The following is an 18934-nucleotide window of genomic DNA, read 5'->3' as shown; positions in this document are numbered from 1 at the left end:
AAATGGGTTTTATGACGATTTAAAATCACTTTTTATCTCAATAAGTACATATAATACTGTACACTTTCGGTTTTGGTAATTACGATTACACGTCATTTGAAACCAGATTTATATCTTTAAGTATAGCCAATACTTGTTATTTCTCGGTCCTGGGATTTAGGACTACATATACATAAAGTATTAACAAACATAAGAATTTAAGGGAATTTCATTTAATTCAAGCGCATTTATGTCGATTAAACACATATCATTTTCTATTAGTAAGAGAGGTTACTTATACATTTTGGTCTTAAGTTATAAGACTACATTACACATATTTTAAAGAAAATATCGGATTTTCTGGATACATATTCTAACGCTTTTACAAGGAAACGGTTTACTTCTTTAACAAAATCTCTTATGAACTCACCAACCTTTGTGTTGACACTTTTTCAAAACTACTTGTATTCTCAGGAATTCAGTGAAACAAGAAATCAACAACGTTTTGAGGATGGGACGATAATTCGTCAAACAGTTCATTTTTTATCATAATGTAATTGATGTGAATCATGCAAACATATACTTCGATGTAACTTTTTCAATTATATTGTGATGGTTGTATTTACTTTGAGCACTATTATACTCATTGTTATGATACTCTACATGAAGTCCTCTACCCCCGGACGTTTCCGCCATCCTTGGTTTGGGGGTGTGATAGTATAAAAGGTTGCAACTGTATGTAAAAAATTTGCATTGTAATAGGTTGTATTTAAACAATATATACAACGATTTAGAAAAAAGGTTGCATTATATAACAATGTTGCTTTAGGTATTAGGTAACTTCATCTAATGTATTTATTGGTAAAATATTGCCTTAGGCATAATGCAACTTTTGAAGGGATTAATGGAACATTTTATTAAGGTTTCATAGCATCATTTTATTGTAGTTCCCACTATAACATCCACTATCCATTGAAATGAGTTTCTTTAAGGTTTACAAATCATTGCAATTCATTTTTGCAGTGAGAACTGGGCTAATGGATTTTACTCATCTCCAGTAGTAATATTTTTTTTTCTCTTCATCGTATGTATTGTTTATAAAATTTGAGTACCAAAACAATTTGTTGTATTTTCACCAATCATTAATTGAGTCGAATTCACATTGTATGTGTGTCGACATGTATTTTTAAAAATATTCATTTTTCGAATTTTACAAATCTTCTATAATTTTTGAAACATAATAGGTCCAATACAATTTGCTTATTTGGCACATCCTATCCAAATTTGGATTAGAGTTGTAGAGCAAAAAAAGTAAATTGTCCATTATATATCTAATCTAAAATTTATGGCCAACTTCACTTCACACCATGACCTAGTTAGGCCATAAAACTTGACCTTAATACTCTTGGTAATCTCAGATTCTATTGGTTATTCAAACTCTATTACCTTAAACTTACGACACTAAGGCTATATTTTGCGTAATAGTAGAAAAACTAGTTGATAACTAAAAAAGATAGTTGCTAGCTGAATAACAATCTGATAAAAATGATGTTTAGTATAAGCTAGTTGATAATCTAATAGAAAGATACAAAATAATATAAATGGATATTTTGAAAAATATGTTCTTTTATAATTAAATAAGGGCATATTTGTGAAGTTTTAAAAAAGTTTCAGGAGAGCTAATATAAATAGTTTTAAAAAAAAAGTTAGCTTACAAATTAATTTTTGACTTGCCAAACAAGCATATATATATATATATATATATATATATATATATATATATATATATATATATATATATATATATATATAACCTCAAAAATTAGCCAGCTGTGACACATCAAACACAACTTAAAGCATTGTTCAATTACATAAATAATGAAGGATATAATACTTGAGTTGTATCTTGCTTGAATCATGGTTCTTGTAGATATCAGGTTTAGAAATTACTAGTGATAATTGAGCCATATGATTATTGAAAGAGAAAATTTATAAGTGTTCTAGATGAAAAGCATGAAACCTAAGAACAAGAAGGCAGAGAATAAATGCTAGCTAAGACACTCAACCCTAATTGACTAATGGCTAAAAGGCCCATAAACATGTGGGTTAATAGCATATAGGCTAACATCCCCCCTCAAAGGCACAATGATATAACAATAAGCATTAAGAGTTTGTCACGCAAAAAAAATCGAGATGCCGATAGAGCCTTTGTAAAAATATCTGCAAGTTGCAAGGTAGATGAAAGAAACATAAGGGATATGGTTCCAAGCTGTAAGTGATAACGGGTGAAGTGACAATCAATCTCAATGTGCTTCGTCCACTCATAGAAAACATAATTATTTGCAATCTGTATCGCACTTTTGTTGTCACAATGTAGGGGAGTAGGTGAAGAAATGTGAACCCCAATATACGCAAGAAGCCACCATAAATAGATAATCTCACATGTAGTCACAAACATAGCACGATACTCAGCCTCTGTGGAAGATTTAGAGACAAAATATTGTTTCTTTCTCTTCCATGAAATGAGAGACTTTCCAAGAAACACACAAAATCATGTGGTTGCTTTATGATCATGATGATCGTCATCCCAATCAACATCATTATAAGCACGTAACTCAAGAGAAGATGTTGAGGGAAACAAGAGGGCTAAAACTGAGTGTCACGAAGATATATCAGAATACAGAGAACAACTCCCCAATAAACAGAGGTAGGAGCACTAACAAACTAACTAACAACATGAATAACGTGAGCAATATTCGGATGGGTAACTGTGAGATAAACCAAACTTCCCACAACAGTTTGGTAAATATTTGGATCGGACAAAGGAACACCATCGGTAAGAGAGTAACATGCATTGGTTTCAAGAGGAGTATCTACAATTCGATTGTCAGAGAGGCTTGCCCATGTAAACAAGTCAGATATATATTTAGTCTGAGAAAGAAGATACCCTTTCTTAGACTAATCCACCTCAATACCCAAGAAATAACGCAACAAGCCTAAATCCTTCATAGCAAAACGATGAGCTAGATCATGCTTCAAAGACGCAATAACACCATGGTCATCACCAGTAATAATCATGTCATCCACATATAAGGACAAAAGAATTCGTCCTTCACTCGAGCATCTAACAAAAAAAGCTGAATCATGATTACTCTAAACAAATCCAAGAGATGTAATCACTGTGGAGAAGTTCTCAAACCAAGCACCATGAGCTTGCTTGAAACCATACAAAGATTTGAGAAGCCGACAAAATTCACTTGGCTGGTGTTGAGTTCCTGGGGGACGAGGCATATAAACCTCTTCATGGAGGTCACCATTCAAAAAATCATTCTTGACATCCATTTGAAAGATCTTCCACTGTCAAACAAATGCAACTACAATCATAGTATAGATAGTCGTCATCTTTGTCACTGGGAAAAAAGTCTCCTCATAGTCAAAACCATACTGTAGAGAATACCCTTTTGCTACAAGTCTGGCCTTGTACTGCTCAACAGACCCATCAGATTTTCTTTTTATCTTGTACACCCAATGACAACCAATCGTATGTTTCCCAAAAGGAAGATAAACCAAATCCCATGTATGGTGGCACTTGATAGTACGAGTAGACCTCCTGAGGGGTGGTGGAGGTGGGTATTCAATCTCAACAAACGAAGGTGCAAACTCAGGAATGGGAGAAGTTAAGGAACTCTCTAAAGAAGGAGGCATGTCCTAAACTGGAGGATCAGGTGGCATAAATGAATCTTGAGCCTCTATATCCTCATTAAAAGGATTAATATGAAGAACATCTGACTTCATTACATCGTAGGTTGTAGCTGGAATCGAGTAGAAAGGAATATGTTCCAAAAAAGTAACATGTAGGGAAACATATAACTTCTGAATCACAGGATCATAACAACGACATCCTCTTTGTCCAAGACCATACCCTAAGAATACACGAATAGCAGATTTCGGTCCTAACTTTTTCCTCTTAACATGAGGATGAAGAACAAAACAAACACATCCAAAGACTCGTAGATCAGAGTAGTATGGTAAGTGACCATATAGCTTCTCAAAATGAGACATTCCTGAATTCAATGCAGTAAGGATACGATTAATCACATAAACAACAATTAAGACTACTTCTCCCCAAAAGGCAATAGGAACTTGTGCATACAAGAGCAATGATCGGTTTGTTTCAACAATATGATGATGTTTCCATTCTGCCACACCGTTTTGCTAAGGAGTATCAGTACACGATGACTGGTGTATGGTACCATCAGAAGCAAGTAACTAAGTAAAATCATTAGAGGTATATTCACCCCCTAAGTCACAGCTGAAGCTCTTTTTAACAACTGAATGTTGAGTTTTAACAAGAGCTCTAAAATTTATGTAAATGCCAAGGAAATCATATATGTGTTTCATAATATAAAACCAAGTATAGTAAGGATAATCATCTATAAAAGATACATACTATGTCAAACCACCCTTAGTGGATACTGGTGCAGGACCCCACACATCAGAATGAATAATATCAAATGGAGCAATCATACAAGACATACTTTTACCGAAAGGCAAAATAGAGAATTTTGCTAGTTTACAACCACTACAATCAGAAATATCACAAGTGTTTTAAATCACCCAAAACACTAGTAGAAGCTAGAAAACTCAAACGTGATACAGATACATGTCCCAAACAAGAATGCCAAAGATAAAACTGAGACGACAAAGGACTCAAACGAAAAGAAGAAAAATAAATGTTGGAGGTAGAAACAACAGACACTTTGAGAACCTCCAAGACATAAAGTTCTCCTACCCTACGATCGATCTTAATCACCTTCTGAGTGTGTTGGTCCTATATAACACAAACTGAATCAGAAAATAACACCTAATTACCAGGCCTAAACAATTGGCTGACCGAAACATGATTCAAAGTGAGTTTGGGATTGTAATAAACATCAGGGAGAGACATATAATGAATAAAAATAGGCCGAACACCCTTAACTGTCATAGATATATCACTAGCAGACATAACAAAGATAAATGACATGCGTGACAAGGAATTAAACGATGACAAATAAGGAGACATGTGATGGGTTGCACCAGAATCTAAAATCTAGAAAGATGAGGGTATACCTGAGGTACCGAATAAAGTAGGACCAGAATGAGTTATAGATGCAGACATGACAGTGGGATTGGAGACCAAATATTGTCCGAAACTCTCAAAAACCTTGGGACCCAACGCAAAATGTGGCATGTTGCCAACTGACTCAGTGTCAACTGATGGAGCAACAACGCCAACGAACTATAGAGGGCGAGGTATCCATGTAGAAGCCCCAGAAGAACGGAGCTGAAACTTCTACTGACCAGACCTATATTGTTGTCCTGACTGAGTCTGACCAAATTTACCCTTGTTAACTAACAATGGACACCAAGCTTTCCAATGATTTTTCTGTTTGTAGAAGTCACATTCATCATATGAACCCTTGGATTTTGGCGAGCTTAATTAGTGAAAACAACAAGCACAACATGAGTTAAAGTAGGAGTGAAGATTGCTTTAGACCCTTTATCCGCATGAGACTTGATACGAGTTTTCAACAATCAACTCAAGAACAACAGAATCCACTAAGGGAAGTGGGGGAACGATGAAGAATTGTTCCACGTAAGCCTTCAAAATCAAAACGCAACGCCATCAAAAATTGAACCAAACGTTGTTCTTCCCTCCTAGAAATATAAGGCTCAAAATCTTTTAACTCTTTAGATTCAGTAAGGGCCAACTGATCCCATAAACCAGACATATCATCATAGAAATCTTCAATACTCATCTCATTTTGCTGAAGGGCACGAATGTCATATTCTAACTTATATTGTTTAGAAAAATTAGACTGGGTATACAGTCTCTCCAAATGGTTCCACACTACCTTTATTGTGTCATATTTAGCCAATTGCATACCAATAGACCAAGTAACAGAATTGTTAATCCAAGTAATGACCTTGGAGTTATCAGTCTCCCAAGTATCAACCAATAAATTGGAATTACTAAGGTTTGACTTTAGTCCAGTCATGTTTGCAATAGGTAATTAACCACAACAAGAACAACATCAATAGACAAGTAAACAAATACGAATAACAGGAATAAACCAGCAGAAGCAACAAATCGAATCAAACAGAAGGCAAACGACAGAAATCAAACCATCAGATAAAATAATTATTTTACTATAAATAATAAAAATATGATTTTATTGTAAAATTAATAATACAACAATTTTTTTCGTGCATAAAAAGATTATATGTTCGGTTTTTTTAAAACCGCGTACCGATTACAAAATATTATTTTAAAGATAATCAAAATATTAAATAATTTTATTTTAAAAATAATAGCATGATGTTTTTTCACACGTTTGAACACAATAGATTCACCTTTTATATGTTTCCTTCTAAAAATAATTAAAATGTGTGTTTTTTTTATCAAATTTAAAGCATTCTGCACCTTTAAAATAACAGAAACTGGAAAATCTGTCTAGTTTTTTATACCAACTTACTTGTAATGTGATTTGTCTCTCCACCATTTTTAAAACATGATTTCTTTTTATAGAAATAAAATTTTGAAAATTTAGATCTACTTTTAGAATGCCATGAAAAATAAATAAATAATATGATTCCCATAATCTGCATATTGGTTTAATATCTCTATGAGTCCCTTGATTTACATATTGGTACATGCAAAACACGTGTTTTCGACCATCATTTGTTTGTAACTTTTTAAGTACATCTACACCTAATCATCTATATACATTACATGTGTTTGGACTTTGGACCATCATTCGTTAAAAAAGTTAAATTATATATATATATATACATATATATATATATATATATATATATATATATATATATATATATATATATATATATATATATATATATATATATATATATATATATATATAACCATGGTTCTCAATTTTCTTATTTGTAAAAATAAAAAGTTAATTAGAAATATTAATATCCATTAGTACAGTACTAAAAACTCCTAATATTCAGTTGTCAACGTTATGCCGCCTAACCTTACTTGACTATTTAAGAAACAAATAGGTTTATGCAGCCTTTTTAGAAAAACAAATGTATATATAAATCATTTAGTAACAATATTATATTATGAAAATAATGATTTATAAAGGTAATATAGTTTAGGTTTTATTCACATTTAGTTATTTAAGTTATTATTTTTGACATATTACTATTAAATTTATTATATTACTATTAAATTTGTTTAGATTGTTCACATTACATCTTTTTGTTGGGTTTTTATTTAAAATTAGTTTAAAAAATTCAAGATTTTAGCAAATGGAAGACTTAAAATTTCTAACAACATAACTAGTTTATTATCACCAATGATCATATTGCAAGAGTTTGAAAGAAAACAACAACCATAGAGGAGCTAAAATATGAACAAACATCGAAGTCCTTTCGGTCCCCAAGGGAAGGCTTGATAGTTGAGGGAAGATGCAAAGATCCAAGCTAGGAGCTCTCTATATGTATCCATTCAAAACAAGTCTCGAACCCACTATAGAATGATAGTCCTTCACTTGTAAGGATATGTTCTTAAGCCCTTAAGTCCTATATTAAATAAGACTTCAAAGGAGAACCAAATCCAAGCATAAAATGTAAGCAAGAAGAAACAAAAAAAAAGGGGGAGGGCTCTTAGATCCTCTCGACTTTTGTTCTTCAAGAAAGGAGAAAAGGAAGCAAGTAAGCTACCATTGTCTCTCATCACTCTTTTATTATATTACATGAGATAAAACAAAGGCTATGTTTTCATTTAATGTCTTATGTACTTACAATCAACCACGAATGTGCAAATAGAAGTCAAAGCAAGCAAACTATCTCCCACTATATGTGGTGGAAGGTTTGTACTTACAATCAACCACGAATGTGCAAATAGAAGTCAAAGCAAGCAAACTATCTCCCACTATATGTGGTGGAAGGTTTGATGATGCGGAGATAAGGTTGGAGTGTTATGCACTCCATCTTATTAATATTATGCATACAATTAGTTATTACTCTACTATAGGTCCAATATTTTGTACAAAATATATTAATCATACCGATATGGCTAAAATGTAACTAGTTATACAGTGTATTATTGTTTTTCCCAAAAAAAAAATCAATTAAATACAAGTGATGATTTGATTTATTAATAATCATATTACTTAATAAATAATCATTTATTGTTTACTTGTTATATGGTGTGACTCTATATAATTATATGTTATTAGTAAATATCATTTCATAATGATTATTGAGCATAAATATCTTTCACTTATGACCGAGTGGTACAAGTTTTATCCATAAGGATGTAAGGTGAACAATCCAAACAAGTTCAATGGCAATATATGGACAAAAAACATAAAGGGCTAACTGTCAACAAAACACAAACTATGTTACCTTTAAAAGTCATTAACCATTTCTATAATAATTTATTCACAACACTAGCAAAACAGACCACCTTTTTTGGGACGAGTCTCAATGTTTGACTAACATGTGTAGTATTACGTAGTTGGTTAGATAAAGGTTGAGGAAGTCGATGATTCTTAGTTGGGACTAGTGTGAGCAACCGGTCAAAACCTAGTTTTAAGCTAGAACCATTTTCTACCAATAATGAGAAACGATAAAGAGGCCAGTTAGAGAAAACCAGTACTAGTGCCAATCCTGATTTTTGATCAAATACCCGATGGAAACTGATACATATGCTTATGCATTTGGTATAATTAGTTAATGCTTTGAGCCAAAATGAGTAGAATAATACAAAATCAACCAACAAAATTTAACATAATATATAAAAAATAAGGTGTTTATATAGTCTAAAATGAAGTATAAATAGTAAACACGATGTTAAAACAACAAAAATCCAACTCTGATACCATATGTCCCAGTACATATAACTCAATTAATATGTAAACAAATAACATCTATATATAGTCTAAAATGATGTACACACAATAAACTATGTGTTGAAAAAAAATCATGATACTCTAACTTCAAACGAATGAGTTATAACAGTTTAAAGAAGATGGAAGATTTAGTAGGACTGAGATCAGACTGAAACACCTCTCCCACGGGGCTATTCGAAATATAGTTTAATGGTAACATAAAAGAACACCAGAACTGCTAGATTATAAGAATGTAATGTGAACAATCCAAACATATCCAAAAAAGATGAAATGTATGCATTTAAACAAGTTTAATGGTAATATATGGATAAAAAAAACTTAATAGACTAAATGTAAACAAAATCTAAACTATATCACATATAGCAACTGATCATAAACAATCCAAATACGCTCACTAATAATAAATAAATAAAAAAAAAAACTAAACAAAATTAAATATGAACAAAACTCGAACTATGTTGATATAATAGATATGAAATCATGAAATAAATAGAACAAATTACACGGATGGTCCTTGAGCTTTTCAGTTTTTCCCTGATATGGTCCCTACGAAACTTTTTTCCTGAAATTATCCCTACGGAGCAAATATTGCACACAAAACGTCCTTATCACTAACTTTGTTAAAATATTATGTTAAGTATATGTGAAAAGACGAACATACCCTTTGTTTTTTATTTTTTTATATTTATTTTAATATGTTATTAACTTGAAATAAAAAAATGGGACTCTCTCTCTCTCTCTCTCTCTCTCTCTCTCTCTCTTTCTCTCTACCCTCACTACTCTCCCTTCCCGTTTTTTCACCATCGGCCAAAGAAGAGGCTGCCAGCCACCGGAACCGTCCCTTCCTTATTCTTTCTGTCACAATCCAGCTCTACAAACACCCCTACAACTGTTGTTGTCCCCATCGATCTCTGCAGCGCTACCAAAATGCTTGGTTACCAGAAAAACGAACCAGAAGAAAGGATGTTGTTGCCTCCGATCTGGCCCCCTCTACCTCCTTCTCCAGTCGAGTAGCATCACCCCAAACATCCTATGTTTTTGTTCTGCTCGATCCTTGCCTCCCTTTCTCCTTCTGTTTTATTGTCGGACAAAGAAAGAAGAATCGATGAGGGAGCTGTCGGAGCAGCCCCTCGTCAGCACCGTCGTCGATACGAAAACCACCGGCTTCCACTTTTCCCTCTTCCTACTCTGATCGACAAAACTACTAGTAACCATTCCTTCCATTTTCTCGGAAGCTCCTTAACCCTTCGACCCAGTTGCTTCCTTTCCCCTTTGATTGGTGGTTGCCGCCGACAAGAAAAGAACCACAGATGGTTGTCGAAGGTCGGCTGCTCCTCCTCGCAATCTGCTTGACCACGGGAGCTTCCCGATCACTGTTTTCCATTTGTGTTTCTCTTTTTGCTTCTCCGATCAGATAATAAACGGGGAACATTTCCCCATCGTTTATGTTGCTGGATCTTTAGTAGATCTACCATTGATGCCCGAGAAAAGGAGAGAGAGAGAGAGAGAGAGAGAGAGAGAGAGAGAGAGAGAGAGAAGGACCCTTTGTGGACAAAGAACAAAGGGTATTTTCATCATTTATAATTATTAACATAATTTGTTAACAGAGTTAGTCATAAGGGCGTTTTGTGTGCAAGGTTTGCTCCGTATGGACCATTTTAGGGAAAAAAAAGTTTCGTAAGAACCATATCGGAAAAAAACTGAAAAGCTAAAAGATCATCCGTGTAATTTGTTCAAATAAATATTACCGGCTTCTCTTACATAAGTTTTTGCAGAGTTTTTTTAGTTTTTCAAAAAACTTGGAAAAAAAATTCAATTTGAAAGCCCAAGTTTTTAGTTTTTATTTTAAACAAAAACTCTAGAAAAACCTATTCTAATATCTTCTGAAAATTTTAGTTTAAAATTTTAAAATTTTTTGGGAGCTTTGAATATTTTACTTTTAACTAATTTTAGTATTTTACATAGGTTATTTTTATCAAACATTTTTTATATAAATAAAAAACTATTAGATTATACCATTAGTTTGTCAAAAACATACTGTATTACTTTAACCTTGAGGTAAATTAAATAAAATAATTAAAAAAAAAGTCAAATTTCGATTAATGAGGCACGTGACCACCATAGAGTAGTATGCATCAGCATCGCACCAAAACAAAATTTATATCGTGGGGCATTAAATTCATAAACGTTGACGTGTCATTTTACTAGTAAAACCTCAAGAGGTAATGCAGTGGGTCAACCATAACACACACACACAAACAATTAAATCCCTTCACCAACACCCACAATTACAAACCCCCTTAAACCGCCACCATGATCGTCGTCGTCTCGCCGGCACCATCACCGGAGGATAATCTTCATCTTCATCTTCATCTTCGTCATCAAGCTCCAGCTTCAGCTCCGGCTTCATTGCTACCGAATTCATCGTCAACACCACCAGTTCGGTTCAGTCCGCCTTTGATAGCTATGGTTGTGATCATCGCCACGGCTTTTATCACAATCACATACTCCCGAGCCATTTCCCGACGATTCCTCCGTCTACGTCGGAGCTGGCGACAGTGGCGAAGGCGGCGACGTCTTCTCCGTTCATACGTTCCGTCGTCTGTTGGAAACGGCGACATCGAGTCCCCTGCGTACTCAGGTGAAGAATCGTATGATCCGACTTATGGTTATCAGATGTTTTCGCCATACGGTTTGGATGACGCTGTTATCAAAACGATTCCGTTGTCTGTTCACAGTAGGAAAAGCAGTGTTCATGAATGTGCGGTTTGTTTATTGGAATTCGAAGATAACGATTACGTTCGTACTTTACCGGTTTGTTACCACGCTTTTCATGTGGAATGTATCGATGTTTGGCTGAGATGTCACGCTAATTGTCCTCTCTGTCGAGCGAGTGTTTTCCGGCCAGAATCGCCGTTTATTCCGGTGATGTCGGCCAGAATCCGTCCCAATTTCGAAGACGTCATTATCGAGAGCCCGATTATAGAGCCGTCGCCGGTACCGGAGCATGTTAGTCATCAAGTTGACAGTACTATTTCAGTAAGCGAGATTACACAGGAGGCATCTCCGATTAGGATTCCATCCGAGGATCGGTTTATCAGGAGAGACTTCCTTCTCAAACGATCATACTCATTCGGATTCGAGCGTAATTTAGGATCAGAGAGACTCGTAATCGAACCAGCGACAGCTTCTCCATGGAGATACCGCCGAGGCGGAGGGAGTTTCTGGAGCAAAAGACCATCTCCATTCAGTACAAAATCCAGAGTATTCTCCTTCCGATACTACCGAGGCATGAAGTCGCCATTCTTCCGGCGGCGAGGCGGAAGCTTCCTTCCACTATCCGAATCCAGCGTCCGGTACGCCGACAGCGGCGGCGGCGGCGGAAGCTCATCACGTCGGAGAAAATCATTCGCAAGCCCAATTTTCATGAGACAATCAGGGGTCAACTCAGGAATGTTCTCATCGAGCCGGTTACGAAGCGGTGATCCGGAAGCATTGCTGTCACCGGAGAGATATAACCGACGGTGAAGATGAGATACACGTCGACAAATGCACATGACCCAACACAGAAGGTACGACTAGGATGAGATTGCGATTTGGGAGACACAAAGATCAAAAAGAAAGATGTAATTAATTGAAAATGGAGAGAATTAAAGGCTAAAGCCCATCGGTAGCTGCTCATTGGTGGTGCCTGAAAAACCAGTCGATCATTAATGGCGGAGTGGGGGACTGTGGTCAGCATTTATGACCCGCTTCACAAACCAACCTTCTTGTCTGTCAACATTTAAAGAAAACCAAGTATTTACCCCATCTCTCTTGTATTTATTTATTGCATATATATATATATATATATATATATATATATATATATATATATATATATATATATATATATATATATATATATATATATATATATATATATATAAATATTTTATAGAATATATATCTATAGACTTCTAAACTTATATATATGCAAAACAAAACACCAATCTATCTTTTTCAAATTATAATGCTGAAAAACTTAAGATATATAGTTGATTTTTGATACTACATTATCTCAATAATAAGCTTTAATAAAACTAAAAGAAAATAGAATATTATTACATACAATGATACAAATAAAATAACTCTTATATAGTGGTGATATTATTTTTGTTGTTTTTTTTTTTAATATGTAAAATCATGGGTTAAATTTAAATAACTATTATGAGAAAAAGGAAAAGGTGAATTGATATGAGTTCAGGCATTTCACATGTGTGGGTGGTTTGGCCTTTATCAATTAATCATTAGCGTATGTTATTTCACTTTTTTTTATATATGATTTTGTGATAGTTTTTATTTAAATATTTTAAGAAACTTCACATGTCTTTCTGCGATATTGTGGAAGTCGATTTTAATTGACTGAAAAAGCGTGATTTGGTTGATGGAGATGGGAACAAAGAACGAATTTGATTGGTCAAAAGATACATTCTGGTCCCATGAATGAAATTATTAAGCTTCAATTGGTCCCATTTGTTTTGGGTTTAATTATTAAATAAGAAATAAAAAAAATATTATAACTTGGTAAAAGTTTATTTGTGTCTTTAATCAATGACTTTTATAATATTTAAATAATTAATTTTCGAAAAAGTCATTAATTGTTTAGTAAAATCGTAGATTATTTCAAAGAAAACATCCTTACACAAGTTTTTTTTATTTGATTATTTGTGAAAAAATTTGAAGTGTCAAATCTAAAAACATGACACAAATAAATAAAGTTTGTTAACTGTGGCTCATGGATGATGACGTTGGAGTTTGAGTTATTTATAGAATATATTATATCATAATTTTCATGACATGTCTTAAAGAAAATATGAAACATTTAATGTTGAGAAAGTACTTTCTTATCTAAAATTAAATGAAAAAAAAAAAAAAAAAAAAAAAAAAAAAAAAAAAAAAAAAAGACAAAAGAAATCAAAGAACCCAAGAGAGCAATGGGAAGTACGCGTTAGGGGTCGGTAGGTGTTGAAATTGTCCTTAGCTTGGGTTTGTCTTGTTTTATATGTCATTTATGTTGTAATACGCAAATAAATATGTTTACACAATTAAAGATAAAACTTTCATTATAGTCTAAATATTTTTTGTAAATTATAAAAATTTAGAATAGGTCAAAACTTAAAAGCATAGCACGTGTAAAATAAATACACACATCATTGATGTCTACATGTCGAATAGAAGAGATGTGAAATGGAGAAACTTTTGTTTTACATGCTTCATGAAAGTATCAAGTGTGCTAGCTTTAGAAAGAACATTGAACACAATATTGAACGACAATGTTAAATCGGATATTAATATCAGAAAATTCCAAAGAAACAAACTAGGTTAAAGAAAAGAGGGGAAGAATAACAAGCACACGACACGGCCAAATACATTACCCAAGACACTCCTCGCAAAGGGATTAATTTTATGGATGTGGTAAGCATGAAGATAAGGAATTTGGACTTAAACTAGAAAACGTACTCAAATTATCTCCTTACTTAACAACATAATCCGCACAACAAATGTAGGAAACAAAAGAACTCGCATTGATGAAGTCGATATCTTCACAAAGATATCAAATCTTAAAGATCTTTTGATTGTTAAATGATTGGAGGACTATTATCTAAAATACATAGGAGGCCTCCAAGTTCTGATATAGTATATTGAATCCCTAAAAGCAAAAAAAAAAAAAAATCTATTGGAATGCTTCTTATTTACGGATGACACAGGAATATATAATACAAAAGAATTGCTAACAAGTTAAGCAAATTAATTGGCCTGTCTGATTGCCATGGGAATGATGAAAAAAAAATTCTTAGGTATATATTGGTATTGATTAATAAGCATAAAACCGAACTAAATGCTCACAGTATAATGGATGTGATTGTTAGTTTACACCTTTTATATAATCCCATGCATTAGTGTAGCTATAGGCTAAAGGCCCAAATGACCCTATATATCTTCTATAAGTAGCTTAGTGTATTCGTTTACCAAATCAATGAGAATGATATCATTTCACATGGTATCAGAGACTTCCTCCTAAAATCTCTCCCCCTTTTTCCATAATCTGATCCTTACCATTTCTGCTTCCATCTTCTTCCCTATGAAACCCTAATAGTTGGAGATGCTCTTCTACAGCCGCCTACTCCTCCTACAAAGGCTTATGATGTCAACAACATTAAAACACGTGTTCTATAAGTTCTTGATCTCAACACTCATAACTATGACCCTTGGAGCGATCTTTTCTCAGCCCACTTCATCGTTTTTTGGCATTCGTGATCACATTGACAACACTTTCGATCCACCTTCAACACCATCCACGGATTCAGAATGGCAAGAACTTGACCAACTTATGAAACTGTGGTTGTTCGACTCCATCTCTTCTTGCCTTTGATGAAGTGAGATCTATGCAGCTAGTTGAAGAACAGAGGCTACTTCCAACTGGGTTCCTTCTCCATCTCATGATAATCACACTTCTTTTCCTCGGATTATCCATACTTCCACCAACAATTCAAATTGGGGAGGATGGAATAATTACTGTTGCAATTCCAATCAAGGAGGATGGAACAATTGTCGTCGCCAACCTCCATATGTCGCATCCGATCAACTGTCCGTCACGCCATATAGAACGTTGGTCACCAGCGTTATGGTCGGGTTTACATCTCACAATCATCATATCTTATGTCACAGATTTGATTCCCGTTGATTCCTCTATTCGTTGCTCAATAGGTTCCAATGCCTTTCTTCACTCCTCAGCACAAAGTTGGCCCAAATGGGAGCATGCCATATTCTCATAACTCAGATGGGTTCCTCGGAAGTAGACTACCACAGACCCAATAGTTGTCCTACAACAATTTACAAGTTGCTATGTAGTCCAATAGCAATTTCCAGCCCCTATGGGGCTGGCTGGGCAGCCCAAATTAACCCACTTAACTTTCGAGCATGTTTAACACTATGTCTCTAGACGACCTAATAAATGATGGGTGGGTTATGGATATCGGGACAACTAATCACGTTTACACGAATGCAAGTATACTTAAATCTATTTGTAATAATGTTTATACTCCTCGTTCCATTTTTGTCGGTAACGGTTCTGTAGTACTTGTCACGACCTCGGGACACACCAATTTTCCCTTAACTAATCCTTACTGTCCGCTACACTTACTGTCACACCCGTTTCCCAAAGTAGGTTGGACAAGGCTTAAGAAATCAAAATAAGGTTTCGGAGAAAAAACCCTCTGCTACAACATGGTGTATGGATGCTCGCGACGTGGCGTGGGGTTTAATGAAACACGTGTTTTGGAGATGCCACGACGTGGCATAAAGTGGCTATGTTGTGGCAACTGTTGTAGCTCAAATCTAGGATTTTTAGGGTTTCCCTCATAGATAAACACTTTAACTCTCATTCTAGGTTATCTTCTCCAGCCTCCACCTCCCTATCCTGCAACCCTAGCCTTCATGCATGCTTGAGAGTCCATTTCATCAATTTTGAGCCTTGTTCTTGGGTTTTTGGTAGAGTTTTGGAAGAGGGGAGTTCACAAGGAAGCAAGGGAACAAGTAGCAAGTTTGAATCCAACATTCCCTTTACTTTTCTAATTTGTTGAAGGTATAAAGTTCATATTTTGACACATTTTCTTCTAGATTCAAGTTCTAGGTCATAATTGGGTGGTTTTGTCCCTTTCTTGGATATTCTTGGAGCATGAAGAACTCGAGAACATGTAGTGGCTTTGCTAGGTCCTTGGACTTCTATTGATTGAGAAAAGGGGCCATACTTGGTGTATTTTGTGTCCATGTTCAAGTTACAACCTCATTATGGACCTAATTGACTGTTTGACCTTGTGACCCCACGGCGTGGCCATGGAAGGCCACGACGAGGCATTGAATTTGACCATGATTGACTGTTGATTTTTTTACCAAGGTTGAATTTGGGTTAAACTTGAGGGTTTTGGACTATTGATTAAGATTCTTCCATGTTTCGATGGTGAAGGGATTGTGGGATCAAGCATTATGGAAAAGGAAGCATGCCGTACTATTTCGAGTTCTTCATCTCAGGTGAGTTTTCCTCACTATACCCGTAGGTTGAAGGTGCCAATGCGGTGCACTAGTTTTGGTGATCATTTATTAAAGGGATGCCCTAGGGACTTTATGTCGTCACATAGTATAGATTAAGGACTCTTGATCTAGGCTTTCTTTCTTTTTCCTTATTTGGTTGTGGCTCTAGTGTAGGATCATCTATCCGGGTGTCTATCCCACCTACGGGTAGATATGGTTGCATATTCCTTGCAGATTGGGCCATGTATCCTTGTGTATAGGATGTTATTATGTTATAGTAATCTACTAGATTGATATATATATATATATATATATATATATATATATATATATATATATATTGGTGTGATAGGATGCAACAACACTGTATGCTGGTTAGAGTACAAGTAGGTTGGTTATCGTCTAGTGGAGTGCCCTAGGGACCATATGTATTCGTGTAGTATAACCTGAGAACTTTTGATCTAGAATTTCTTGTTAGATTGTAGATCTAAAGTAGGATCATCTATTCGATTGGATATCTCACCTTTGGTTACTTATGGTTACACATTACATAAAGGTTAGCTAGCAGCAGAGCAATACTGTGAGGGATCAACTAGGCAGTAGTGAGTTGTATGATTGATAATTGTCTGGATTATGTGCCTACTTGATCCTTGATTGTTTATATGTCGACATATGGTGGATGATGAGGTTGTGACGAACCTATTGTGTGTTGTAGGCCAAGATACTAGGTGCAGGACGGATGTAAGCCGTAGGAACGGAGGCTCGAGTGGAGTGGTTGGGTTGAGGCGACATGCCAACAAACTTGGGGGTATTCCAGCCCAATGAATGAGGACCCAATATACATGTTTTTATGATTTTTATATGGGGTATCTTAAGGAAACTCACTAACCTTCGTGCTTACCCAACTGTTATTGTTTTTTAGGTATCATCAATCATCGTGGGAAGGCAAAGGTTTGACTGTACATATTCATCAGCAACAATGAAGATTCTGCGTTATTATATTAATCTGATTTTCAACAAATGTAATTTGAAACAAATGGTTTCTTAATATAGATTTTATAATGGGGAGTTTTACCTTAATAAAAATGAAAATTTTTTATTGTGAAAATGGGACGTTACACTTACAAAATGTACCAATTACACCAAACATTATTAAAAATCTAATATATGTCCGACAATTTACCACTCAAAATAATTTCTCTAGTGATTTTGACCCTTTTGGTCTTACTGTTTTGATTATGAGACACGACGACCTCTCATCCACTGTGATAGCTCTGGACCTTTTTACCCGGTGACCACTTCCACAAGTCATGCTTTCCTCTCCGCCAACTCAACCACATGACACCAACGCCTTGGTCATTGGGCGACCAAGTTTTAAAACATTTATATTGCAATAGCTATATTTCTTGTAATACCGACACTAATGTCATTTGTCAAGATTGTCAGCTTCGCAAACACACTAGACTCGTAGTTTATATTTCGTACTCTATTGTTTTTACACTTTTTGATATTATTCATTCCGACTTGTGGACTTCTCCTATTATTAGTATTGGTGGATTGCAATATTATATTCTATTTTTCGATAATTAACCCTCTCACTATCTTTTGGGTATATCCCCGTAAAAACAAATCAAAAGGTTTTCAAAAAAAAAAAAATCCATTTCTCCAATATTGTGAAAAATAAATTCGGGGCTACAATTAAAAATTCCAATGTAACAATGTCCGTGAATATAATAATCAATTATTTCATGACCACTTTGCTACTAACGACATTACATTTAGATTTTCTTGTCTCACACTTCCTAAAAAAATAGGAAATCTTAACGCATGATTTGTACTATCAATAATGTGATGCATACTCTCCTACTCCACCCTCACCTCCCACACACCTTTCAGGAAGAGGTTTTTCACATGGCCACTCACCTCCTTACTATTTTTCTATGTGTGCCCAT

The 18934-nt window shown here is 34.8% G+C and overlaps 1 protein-coding gene across 3 annotated transcripts; it reads left to right on the top strand.

Moving 5' to 3' along the window:
- Positions 1-11127: 11127 nt before the first annotated feature.
- LOC145003874 (RING/U-box superfamily protein) lies at positions 11128-18366 on the top strand. 3 transcript variants are annotated; one of them, XR_013662186.1, is made up of 3 exons: positions 11128-12707; positions 17698-17790; positions 17905-18366. XR_013662186.1 is itself a non-coding variant. In XM_078962780.1 (1 exon), exon 1 carries the CDS (start codon positions 11223-11225, stop codon positions 12435-12437), a length of 1215 nt encoding a protein of 404 aa, XP_078818906.1. In that variant the 5' UTR covers positions 11128-11222; the 3' UTR covers positions 12438-12719. The 3 variants fall into 3 exon arrangements, 1 of the variants encoding a protein (XP_078818906.1); XR_013662187.1 differs by lacking the exon at positions 17698-17790 and having other exon boundaries at positions 17905-18363; XM_078962780.1 differs by lacking the exons at positions 17698-17790; positions 17905-18366 and having other exon boundaries at positions 11128-12719.
- The last annotated feature ends 568 nt before the right edge of the window (positions 18367-18934 follow it).

The sequence above is a fragment of the Lactuca saligna genome, chromosome 7 (assembly GCF_052625555.1).
Source record: "Lactuca saligna cultivar CGN05327 chromosome 7, ASM5262555v1, whole genome shotgun sequence".
In the NCBI taxonomy this organism is placed as follows: domain Eukaryota; kingdom Viridiplantae; phylum Streptophyta; class Magnoliopsida; order Asterales; family Asteraceae; genus Lactuca; species Lactuca saligna.
This window is presented reverse-complemented; position numbering and strand designations above follow the sequence as displayed.

What these genes read in the sequence shown, in the direction of transcription:
- LOC145003874 (XM_078962780.1), top strand. Translation starts at nt 11,223, where the DNA reads ATGATCGTCGTCGTCTCGCCGGCACCATCACCGGAGGATAATCTTCAT.